Source organism: Vigna umbellata, chromosome 4, assembly GCF_029865625.1.
Source record: "Vigna umbellata cultivar VRB3 chromosome 4, Vumbellata_1.0, whole genome shotgun sequence".
NCBI classification, from domain to species: Eukaryota; Viridiplantae; Streptophyta; class Magnoliopsida; order Fabales; family Fabaceae; genus Vigna; species Vigna umbellata.
This window is the reverse complement of record NC_142168.1, coordinates 58,840,253-58,852,554: the sequence shown is the minus strand read 5'-3', so window position 1 is coordinate 58,852,554 and position 12,302 is coordinate 58,840,253. Positions and strand designations below refer to the sequence as shown.

At 29.6% G+C, this 12,302-nt stretch overlaps 1 protein-coding gene across 3 annotated transcripts; it reads right to left on the bottom strand.

Moving 5' to 3' along the window:
* Positions 1–4,115: 4,115 nt before the first annotated feature.
* On the bottom strand, positions 4,116–8,995 carry LOC148200711 (uncharacterized). 3 transcript variants are annotated; one of them, XM_088111171.1, is made up of 4 exons: positions 5,764–5,933; positions 5,184–5,424; positions 4,884–5,078; positions 4,116–4,799 (listed from the first exon to the last, which is right to left on the bottom strand). In XM_088111171.1, the coding sequence occupies exons 1-4, from the start codon at positions 5,905–5,907 to the stop codon at positions 4,324–4,326; spliced, it is 1,056 nt and encodes a 351-aa protein (XP_087967297.1). In that variant the 5' UTR covers positions 5,908–5,933; the 3' UTR covers positions 4,116–4,323. The 3 variants fall into 3 exon arrangements, with proteins under 3 accessions (XP_087967297.1, XP_087967298.1, XP_087967296.1); XM_088111172.1 differs by lacking the exon at positions 5,764–5,933 and adding an exon at positions 8,926–8,995 and having other exon boundaries at positions 4,116–5,078; XM_088111170.1 differs by having other exon boundaries at positions 4,116–5,078.
* Positions 8,996–12,302: the final 3,307 nt, after the last annotated feature.

Sequence of the window (12,302 nt, the reverse complement as noted above, 5' to 3'; positions counted from 1 at the left end):
TAATCTTGTTGAAGATTATAGTTGAACCTTCTAAGGTGTTAGAGAAGATTGGACGTAGCTCGATGGAGTGAACCAGTATACAAACGATTGTGTGTTTATTGCTCTAGTCTCCTTAAACGTTTCTCTTACAAATCCTACAGTTGCACGTTATTTTAATTGATGTAAAAGCTCCTGTTAAGAAACAACTTCTTATTAAAGAGCTAGTTTTATCAAACGCTGCAGGAAACATTTTAAAATCCATCCCCCGTCCCCTTTTAGAGTATTTCCAAGTACTTCAGTTGGTATCAAAGATAACCTCGCGAGGTTAGTTCTTGACAAGACTCGAGGAAACAATCTTGAGACATGGAAAATGAAGGTTATGTTGTCAACCGCCCTCGTCTATTCAAAGGAGAGAAGTTCGATTAATGGAAACAAGGAATGATTGCATTCTTTGAATCATGCCACATTGACATGTTGGATGTCGTTGAAAAGATCAACTATATACCCCCGGCATTGAGGCAGATCTCGAGTGTGAGTTGGTCGTTTCTACCCCGGTATTGGGGCAAATATCGACTAGTTCTGTTTGGGTTGGCTACCCAATTGAGGTAGCGGGTATATTCTATTAGCAAGCAATATCAGTGATTTGGTGTTTATTATATTAGCTCACCCATCCAATTTCTTTGGTTTTTCTCCTTACGATGATTATATAACTCGTGTTGTTGTACGAGAGCATATGATATTGTAGACAATCATGTGGATTGTTAAAGAAGATTTGTGAATTTTATTTCCTAAGGATATTTTGAACACGATTGACTTTTATTTAATTGTTGTTTTATTACGGAAGTAAACAGTTGTTTTGAGTTTTTATTTAAGGAAGTTTAACTAATTTTCATTATTGTGTGTGATTTTTTTTAATTTATTTGTTAATTCTACATTTAAAATGATTCGGTTGGAACGTCTTGAATTGAGATGTTACAAGTAGAGCTGTCAAAACGGGTAACCCGACTCGACCCGGCTCAGCCCACCACGTGTTGGTCACTTAGTGAGCCAACCTAACCCAGCTCACTTATGAGCGAGCTCAAAAAAATTCGAACCTGGCCCGACCCACCACGAGTTGGTGGGTTAAACGGGTTGACTCACTTAATTATAAGTTTTTTTAAATAAAAAAAATTATAATTTTTTTAATTCAAATCTAAATAAATTTCACTCTAAAATGATGTTAAACTCCAAATATAATTCAAAATAAAAAAAATATCATACAATCCAAGCGTAATCCAAAATCAAGCACAAAAGGCAAACAAATAAGTTTTTAATATTGATAATTTTTATATCATTTGTCCATTTATAATATTAGAGTGTTGAATAGATAAATCTATAATATTTTTTTCTCTTGAAACATTTTTTTTATCCCCATCTACAATATAATAAAAAAATGGTAACTAATAATATTGAAACACAAAATAATAAATAATTAAATTAAATTAGGTGGGTTGGTGCGGGTTGAAAACTAACCCGCATAAAAAAATTACATTTTTTTTCAAACCCAATGCGGCTCAAACCCATGATGGGCTGGATTGGCTCGAGGATTACAATCCATTTTGATAGCACTAATTACAACTCCAAATTAATCTATGTTTGAGATTTCAATATTTTTATAAATCCAATCCGAATTATGGTAGACTAGATTAACTCGAGGGTTCGAATCCGTTTTAATAATAGTAATTAAAAAAATACTTTTTTTGTTTTTATTAGAACGTAGAATACAAAATTAAGTCCATATTAGAGTGAGCTAAGTCTTTTTTATTTAAAAACCTTTAGCCTTTAAATCTAGAAATCTATAACAGATTGGTAAATTTTTTTAACAAATCCACATTAAAAATATTGTCCTATATTATTAGATCTAATTTAATTTATACTCCTCTTATAATTAAATAATTATTCATCATATCTTTTTTGAAATTTTTTAAATTAAATAATTAATAAATCTTTTTATCTCTTATCATAACTTTTATATAAAATAAACTTTTTAAAATAATTAATAAATTATTTTATGGTTAAATATGTTTTTAGTCCCTAAACTATCAAGCGATTTTGTTTTTAGTTCCTCTTTCAAAGTAAGGTACTTTTTGGTTCTTCATCTTTAGGAAACCATAATTTTTCGTCCTCAAAAACCAACGGCGTTAAAAAGAAGCTGAGTTGGCTAACGGTGGAGTGTCACGTCATGCTTTTTTCTGACACTGAGCCAATCTGTCCCTTACTGTACGATAATGCCGAACAGTATTGTTAATGACCGAACGATATTGGTAAGGCCGAATGGTTATGATGACTGAATGACCGAACAATATTGGTGGTGACTGAACGATATTGTTAATGACCGAACGGTATTGGTAATGGCCGAATGGTTATGATGACTGAATGACCGAATGGTATTGGTGGTTATCGAACGGTATTAGTGGTGGCCGAATGGTGATGGTGACTGAATGATGATGGTGACCGAACGGTGAGGGTCAGATTGACTTAGTGTGAGAAAAAAGATGACGTGGCACTTCACCGTTAGCCAGCTCAGCTCCTTTTTAACGCTGTTGGTTTTTGAGAACGAAAAATATGTTTGCCTAAAAGAGAAGGACTAAAAAGTACCTTAGTTTGAGAGAGGGATTAAAAACAAAATCGCTTGATAGTTTAGGGAATAAAAACATATTTAATCCATTATTTTATCTCTTATATTATTTTTTAAAATAATTTTTTAAATTACATAAAGAGTAAACTACTTTGGATATATATTCTTTTAATTGTTTTAATTTTGTAACATGCATTTTTCTAATAATATTTCACAAAATTATATATTTTTTAGATTTTCTCAATATCATTTTTTTTCAGTACCGTTTTTCTCAATATATTTTTTAAATACAGATATGTTTTACTCTGTAAGTAATTAATTTATTTTAAGAAGAAGTGACTCAAAATACGCTTAAAAAATCGCTTTTATAAAACTAAAAAAAAAATTGTGTCGAGTTGTTATTTAAGGGAGTTTAAAGAATTTTTATTATTATCAGCGAGTTTATTTTTTTTAATTTATTTGTTAATTATACGTTTAAAATTATTCGGTTGGAACATCCTGAAATGATGGATGTTACCAGGCTCAAAATTAATCTATGTTAAAATTTTAATGTTTTTTAATTCCAATCCAAACTTGTGATAAATTAGTGAATTCGAACTATTTTGACAACCCCAATTAATAAAACACTTTTTTATTTTTATTAGAATCTAGAATGCAAAACTAAGTCCATATTACAGTGAGCGAAGTCTTTTTTATTTAAAAACCTTTATCCTTTAAATATAGAAGTCTATAACAGATGGGTAAATTTTTTTAAAAAATCCACATTAAAAATATTCTCCTATATTAGGATCTAATTTAATTTATACTCCTATAATAATTAAATAATTATTCATCATATTTTATTTCTTATAAAAATTTTAAAATTAAATAATTAATAAATAATTTTATCTCTTATCATAATCTTTTACATAAAATAAACTTTTTAAAATAATTAATAAATCATTTCATCTCTTATATTATTATTTTTAAATAATTTTTTTAATTAAATAATTAATAAACTACTTTGGATATATATTCTTTTAATTGTTATAATTTTGTAACATGCATTTTTCTAATATTATTTTACAAAATTATATATATTTTTAAAATTTTCTCAATATCATTGTTTTTTTCAGTACCGTATATCTCAATATATTTTTTAAATACAGATATGTTTTACACTGTCAGTAATTAATTTATTTTAAGAAGAAGTGACTCAAAATACGCTTAAAAAATTGCTTTTATAAAACTAAAAAAAAAATAATACACAAAAATAAATAAATTAAAATATAAAAAAGTGATAATAAAAAAATTAAATGAACTGTGAATTACCAACTAGTTGAAGTAACTTAATTGAGTTATTTCTAAATTTAAATACTTACTAAATATTTAAATCATTTGTCTGAAGGCTTAGACCAAAGAATTACCAACTGTGAATTACCAACTGTTAAGGACTTCTAACTTTTAAATCATATGTCTCAAGGCTTAGACCAAAGAAGGTATAATTAAAAGCTTATATCAAAGAATTTGAAAACTTTATTGATTATGATAAACTTTCATGATAAATTTTCAAATAAACTATTATCAGTAGCTTGTGTTCCTATTGGAAAATTGAGAAAAATTGCAGGTTCACATCAAATAACAAAAAAATGTAAAATTGAAACCTGCCTCTAAACACTAGTTCTAAGCTGGATATCAACAAATTCTTCATTCTTCATTTCTATATCTCTTGACATTTTGGTGAACTATCAGTCTTTTAAGGAGTTTAAAAAATCTATGCTGAACTCGTCCTCCGATCTTATGCTTGAAAAATCAATGTGTGCACAATCGTCAAATTCGTCAAATTCGTCCAACGCTCTCGTACTTGTCTTGTCCATGTCCTTCATACTTATTTTGTTTGTATCTGTCTTGTGTGTTTCATCATTATCCGTCACAACAGGAGAAAATTCACTATTGCCTTCTTTACAGAAGGTTTGCTTTACATGATCAACCATATCTCTCTTGGTTGTAACCACATCAATGACTTTCTCATTACATTTTGCAACAGGAGAAATCTCAGGTACGAACACACTAGGAAATGAATGAATTATGGGATGTGTTGTCGAAACTGAATCAGTTGAAATTTGCGATTCCTTAAGTGTAGGGTTTGCTGCCAACGATTGAGTTAATGTAGAAGAGAATCCAAAATCTGTTTTGTTATTAGAAGGTAGCAACATGTTTGTACCTAAAAATGAGGACAAAGTAAACATATAATTTCTCACATATGAAAACATACTAGTATACATTATACAAACGCAAACAATCATACATTGGACTTGTTTCTTCTTGCCAGGTTGTCTTCCTCGACGCTTCTTAGCAACTACAGACCCATCTACTGTCGAAATATCTTTTCTCTTCTTGTCAAACTCTCTAATCATAGGTGATGAAAAGTTTACATTGGCCATGGGTTTAGCTGGCAAAGACAGTGTGTTTTGCACAGGAAAAACTGTAGTAGTAGAAGCAACTAGCAAAAAGATGAAAAAAAGTTGAATAGGTCAAAACATGAAAAGAACTCAAAGATTAAAAACCATATTTTAATTCATTAACAACAGAAGATCTGTGCATCTACCTGGAGGAGTTTTGATAGAATTTTCCATCGGAGGAACAATTACAGAATTTGTGATCATGGCTGTGACATTGGACATGGCTGATCTTGCATTGAAACTATCCAAAGCATTCTGAAGGTCTTGCAACAATTTTTGGATTCTAATTTTCTCTCGCATCACCATGACGTTTTCTTCCTCCAACCGTTTATTTTGTCTCTTCATGAATATATATTGGTTTAACATTTCCTCCAAACTCAACAAATTCTAGAACATCAAGAAAACAAAATTGATCAAGAAAACAAAAGTGACGAGAAAGTGATAATAAATATATGTGCCTTATACACCTTTTACATAAAGATTCAAATTTTTTTATTAATTATTATGAATTTTTCACAAACGCAACAACATTTTCTGTGAGTCTTGGAGAATCTTTATAGCGTTTTTTTTTTACAAATCGGTTTATTCCTCTTTAAAAAATTTGAATTTATTAAATTTATTTGAAAAAAGTTTTCTTCAAAAAAATGTTGCCGATAATATGAAAAATAAATTTGTGAAATGTGGAAAGAGAAAAGGAAAAAATAAAGAAAAAGTAAAATGAAAAACCGTGTTTGGTGGCAGATTGAGAAAGAGAGGCGAAACTTGGTTACGAAAGATGGCTCTGGTTTGATAGAATTGGTTGCGGCACAAATATTGATCGACAATGAAGGCAACAAGCGCCGGAGAAACGTTATCCGTTTGCGATGCCATTGAGAATCACACCTTTGCACGCTTTAACAATATCAAATATTATACTTTTGGAGGAGAAAGAAAGAAAATTATGAGGTAGACTGAGAGAGACTACTTTTTATACTTTAAGGAAGAAGCCAAATATTAAACTTTTAACATTATTATCTCTTAATTAATTTTTATTTCTTTATTATCTTTTCTCTTTATTATTTCCAATAAAAACTTTTCCAAGCTCTCCTTAGTATTTCGCCTCAAGGCCCGGAACAGACTAACCTCGTGAGTGTGGTAGGGTGGGGAACCCAAGTTTCATAAGTCACCACGAGTGCAAGACCCGCTATAGCTCGACTATCATTCTAAGTCCGGACGAGTCAGGTTTAAAGTGTAACAAGTTGTGTTAAGTGACCCAATATATGTGAATTAAACTTGCATGTTGTGTGATTGTTATAACATGATTTTTGTATATCTAGCTCACCCTTCTGCTTGTGTTTGTCTTTGTTTGTGTTGTGTCTTCTGTTGCAATGATCATCCATTTGGATGTGAGCAGAGGTAGATGAGGTGCTTCTAGAGCAGGCCTTGGAGGGAGATGACACCGCTGCTTAGCCTAGTTAGGATTCCCAGCTGTTCCTGCCTATTTTGACATACTCTATTGTGTTAAAGTTTTGAATTACAACCACATCTGAGATGATTGTAACCTTAAGAATTTATCTCCAAGTCTTCTTCTAACTGTTCTATTATATTAAAATGTGGACTACTAGATTATATAGTTCTATAAAATATGGGATGTTACATTTAACATAAAAGAGATAGTTATAAATATATATGATATTTACACATTTATCTACCATAATAACTATAATAATAACTATAGTAACATGATATATATACATATTAAGTATAGAGTATCTAAGTTTTTGTAAAAGAAAATAAGTATGGGCTTACAATGTGTAACATTCCATCTCTTTGGATGTCACGAGTATATTATAAACTTTATTGTGCATGAAAATTTACTAAAAATAATATTTCGAAAAAACTCATGTAATAAAAACCTTAATTTATTCAAATACCAAATAAATAAAACTCATTCCAATCTTGTAAACTTCTAAATGATTATCCAAACCACTTACATCAAATTAACTCAAAATGTTTAAAAACATAAACAATAAGAATTTTTTTTCCAAGCTCTCCTTAGTATTTCGCCTCTGCTAAGCAAATGAAGCATTTCTAATAACATTTTCTCCCTTACAATAATACGAGTTATACGATCATCATAACAAACACAAACAATAAGGATGAAATACCAGAAAAATCATTCAACAAAATGATATAATAACAATCAACAAAAGGATATAATTAGTCAAAATAAGAGTTCTATTTTCTCTCAGCTACTCCATTAGATTCAGGTGAATATGGTCGGATTACTTCACAGATGATACATTCTTTAACACAAAAGTCATTAAACAATACATATTTACCATCTCTATTTGATCTAATCCTCTTAATTATCTTATTTAATTGATTTTCTACTTCTGCTTTATAAGTTAGAAACACATCAAAAACTTCATCTTTATGTTTGATTAAATACACTTTAGTGTATCTAGAATATTTATCTATAAAAGTTACAAAATAATTTTTACTTCTTTTAAACATGATTTGCTTTAAATCAACTAGATCAGTATGAATTAGTCATAACAGTTTGACGATCTATATGTTTTCTTATTTTAATTCTACATATATCACATTTACATGTGGGTGCAAAGGACTCACCCATGAGTCGTGTTTCATGAAAACGGCTACAAATGAAGTGTGTCGAGGTACGCCCACGACACTTACAAGGTGATGAACAGATATGTTTGTTGATTTTAGAACAGGGAGATTTTGGAGTCAGATATGATGACTCCACAGAAAAGGAAGAAGAGGGCCGAGGAGGAGGAAGAGCTTCTTGTCATATCTGATACCACAAATAAGCACTTTTGTTAGTGTGATCAATGGTGAGTCACTTATAGCAAACTAACCGAATAATAGACTAAGAGATAAACTTATGATTTACTGCAACTACGGTCTTGGATTTCAGTATAAACACAGGCAAGTTGATCTCTCAGAAACTTCGGAAGGAGTTAAGACAGCAAATTCCAGATTTTATCTTTCTGAGCCTTGCGGCATCAATGCCAGAATGAATGGTGGTTAGCGGTAAGACAATGATCGTCATCTGCTTGTGAAAGGCTTAATATACCAAAATCATGTTACGGAATTTAATAAAATCATATTACGGCAATATCAGTTTAAATTTAACTTCGTTATCCCAGTTTAACTATAAAGATTTAATTGTAATGAGTCTTCATATTTAAATATTCAATTGACGAAATTTCTTGTCAATAAATATAAATTTTTAATACAGAGAAAATAAATACTCATATATGTGATTCTTTTTATATATACTGGTATTCATACTATATTCTTACACATAAAACACAAAAAATGTTAATTAAATTTGTACAATTATTGTTTTCATTATTCAAATTAAATTCAATAAAGTAAAGTTGATTTTATATAGATATGTTAATTATCAAATCATATAAAATATAATTTCTTAGTATTATATTTAGAAAATTGATTTGTCTAAAATAAACTCGTAAAGAACAAACTACAGTTTACTTTATTTTGAAAATGTAAAATTTAATAAAAATATTTTGACTGAAAGTAAGATATAAAATAACTTTATCAGCAGTCTATTTTTTTCAAACATTAACTACTTTTTATATTATATTTCTTTAATATCTTAATATTGATATAATTCGTTACTAAACAATATCACAATATAATATCGTAGTGTTCGTATAAATGTTTAACATCTATTATGTTTCCTTCATGTATAAAAAGAAAGATAAAATAAAGAGACAATACAAAACATTTAGAAAACAAATCAAATTAATTTGCAAACCATCGGTAACATACAAATCCAAAAATTATATAACATATTTTATTTGTGATAATTATATTACATATGAACACATCTATTGTGGTTGAGTTACAAAGGCTTACTAGCTATCCACCTGCTGAACATGGCGTAACCTTCATCAGGCTTGTACTCAGGAGCTGTGTGTCCTGAGCCCTATAAGCAGAATAAATATTAATATATTTTATTTTTAATATAACAAAGAAACACAATCTTGATAAAAAAAAATAGTTCTATTAATTTTATTTAAATTTCATCGAGTAATATTGTAATATAAGGAAAGAACAGTTAAAATATCTAAATGGGATGCTGATATCATACCTTCAGAGTCGCAAATGTCATTTGATTAGAGTATCTTGTGTATCTGCGTAGAATCCAAATTATGCACAAATATAAGACAGATCATTGTAAAGATCGATCTGCTATTTAGTTTTGCATATAAAATCGGTAAACATTTATCATATATTAATTAAAGCTAATTTCAAACTTGATTTCAAACACTTCTCGGAAAATTACACTTGAAGTAACAAACTAACTTTTTCATTAAGTAGAATATTGTTACAAGAAACCACAAACTCATTACAACCAGATTCTCATTCATTAGGTAACAAAGAAACATTACAATTTAACTAACTTTTTCATCACAAAATGTGACTGATACACCACTTCAACAAAATTAAAACATAAGACATACAAAGCTGATATTAATCAATCCCATCAAACATATCATCCAGATTAAGACCTTCTCCCTTTTCTGACAAACCAAAAGTGATTTTTCCAAATTAATAATCTTTCTCCTTTGTCATCCAATTGTAGTATCCCTTTCATCTACATTATCTTCACTGCATCATTTGAAGAAAATACATCCTCACACTTCTTCATTTCGACTCCGCTGTACAAAACATCCAACCAAAAACATCTCATAAAAAACCCAATAAATGTATCCCAAAATAAAAACACAACGAAGGAAACAAACCTTGTAATTAGGGCAGCCCCAAAAAGGCTTTCCCTCGTTCTTAGAAGTTTTTGCGACTCTCAATACGGCAAGCTCTCCACAATAGCATATTTGGCTGCCAACCATTCGTCTTGATGAAGCACCACGAGAGCTCCCCCATGAGCAAGATGAGCAGTGATTCATTGACATTGCCTCATTGTGACACAATAATGCTTCGTTAACACCAACAAAACAACCTCAATCCCCAAAAACAAACCACAAACAGAGAAGACAACAACAATACTTCCTCAAGTTAGGCACAATAAGAGACGAATTTCCATTTCCGTTAAAGACCTTCAACGTTTTCTTTTACAAAATTATCACAACAGATGCAAAGGCTCTTTTTGTAAGGAAAATAACATGGGAAGGTGCAGAGAGAAATTGGGATAGAGTAGGTAGAAACTCTTTAATATTTGTTAGAGATATATGATACGGAAAGATTAGTTAGTTGCTTCACTTGTATGTTAAAGTAATAAGGCTTCACATTTCAAAAACTATAGGCATCACTTATGTTTTCCATAAAATATTTCTGAAACGTACATTATATTACGATTTTCATTTCTTCAATTCATAGAACAAAGTAGAATCTGAGAAAAATTTACCCGTAAAACAAAATAGAAAGAAATAAGAGTGAGTACATAGGAAAGAGTATACAAAATTGAGTGAATAACGTGAGAATGCGTTATATTTAAAAAAAGAGTTGGATAAAAATTGTAAATGTAATAATTAATTAACAAATAAAGTTAATTGATAGCATTCGTGTAGGAAGCAATTATTAGGGTGCAAAAAGAAAGAACCGAAACTGAAATCATAAAATGTTGGATTTCATTTATCTTTAAGGGGTGTTGCTCCCTCCACCACCACACATTTCTTCCTCCACCTCCCCAATTTTTTTTAATTCCAATTATATCCTCAAATTAAAATTTTTTATTTTATTATTTTAATTTATTCCAAACCTAGTTCTCCTACTTTACTCCCTGCACTCAATCTTTCCATCTCTCAATTTCGTTTAACAATTTGTCTTCTGTTTTACTTTACAACTCCATTTGTCTTCTCCGTTTCACTTCTCCTCATACGATTCTTTCTTCTTCATTTTCCTTACATTATTAAAATACATTAAAAATATATTAAAAAAATAATAAATCAAAACATTTAAATTAAATTATTAAAATATTTCCAAAATAAAGAATAAACTAATAAAATAAATCCTAAAATTAAAAACGTAACTCGGAGTCCGTTTAAGGAAAGAACTGATTTCAACATCCGTTTATGGAAAGAACGGATGTCAACATCCGTTTAAGGAAAGAACGGATGTCAACATCCGTTTAAGGAAAAAACGGATGTCAACATCCGTTTAAGGAAAAAACGGATGTCGACATCCGTTTTCTCCTTAAACGGATGTTGACATTCGTTTTTTCCTTAAACGGATGTTGACATCCGTTCTTTCCTTAAACGGATGTTGACATCCGTTGAAGGATGTCACCGTTTAAAAGTTACGTTTTTTATTTTAGGGTTTTATTTGAAGGTTTATTCGAAAACACACCTTAAGGAAGCAACACACGCACTGCACCACTCCACACACTGCACCATGAGAGTGACACTGCATCACGAGAGCGACACTGCACCACGAGAGGAAGACTACTTGATAATTCTTTCCACTACCACCAACCTTTACAACTTGTAGTATCTCACCGCGACAAAAGAAAGAGATGAAGAAAAATAATGTTAAAATAAAAGAAAAATATTTTACTCATGTAGGAGGAACTAAAATAGGTTATTAGTGGAATAGATTGTGAATGGGTAAAATTAAAAAATTAACCCTAAAAATAAAATTTTATTTAAGGGCAAAATAGTAAAGGGGAGGTGGAGGAAGAAAGGTGTGGTGGTGGAGGGAGCAACACCCAAAAAAAATTAATCGGATTTCAAAATCCAAAAAAACTATACGATACATTTAAAAATTGAGTGATTCTCCCTGCATTTCACCAGTCTCATCCTGTATCTCTCCATTGACCGTTATACCTTTCATTTAATATAATATGAAAAAATGTAATGATGGTTTAATGAGTTTTCAATCCCAATCATCCTTAACAAACAAATATAAATTTTAAATTAATTAGATTATAAATAATATTTAAATAAATATCAAATATAATAAAAATTAAAATTAAAAAGTTAAAAAATCAATAAAAAAGTTCTAAAAAATCACAAAACAACAACAAATTAAATTTAAATTAATAAACAAATCAAAAACTCAAAAAATATACAACAAATAACCAAATAATAATTCATATAGAAAAATAAAATATCAATAAATAGTTATAGATTAAAAAATTAACAAATAAATTTAAATTTCAAAATTAAGAAAAATTAATTACATTAAAAATAAAATTTAAATATATATAAAAATAAAATATGTAAGACCTCGTAAATATGCACCCAAAATCCCTTGTGTCAGACCTCGGAAACGCA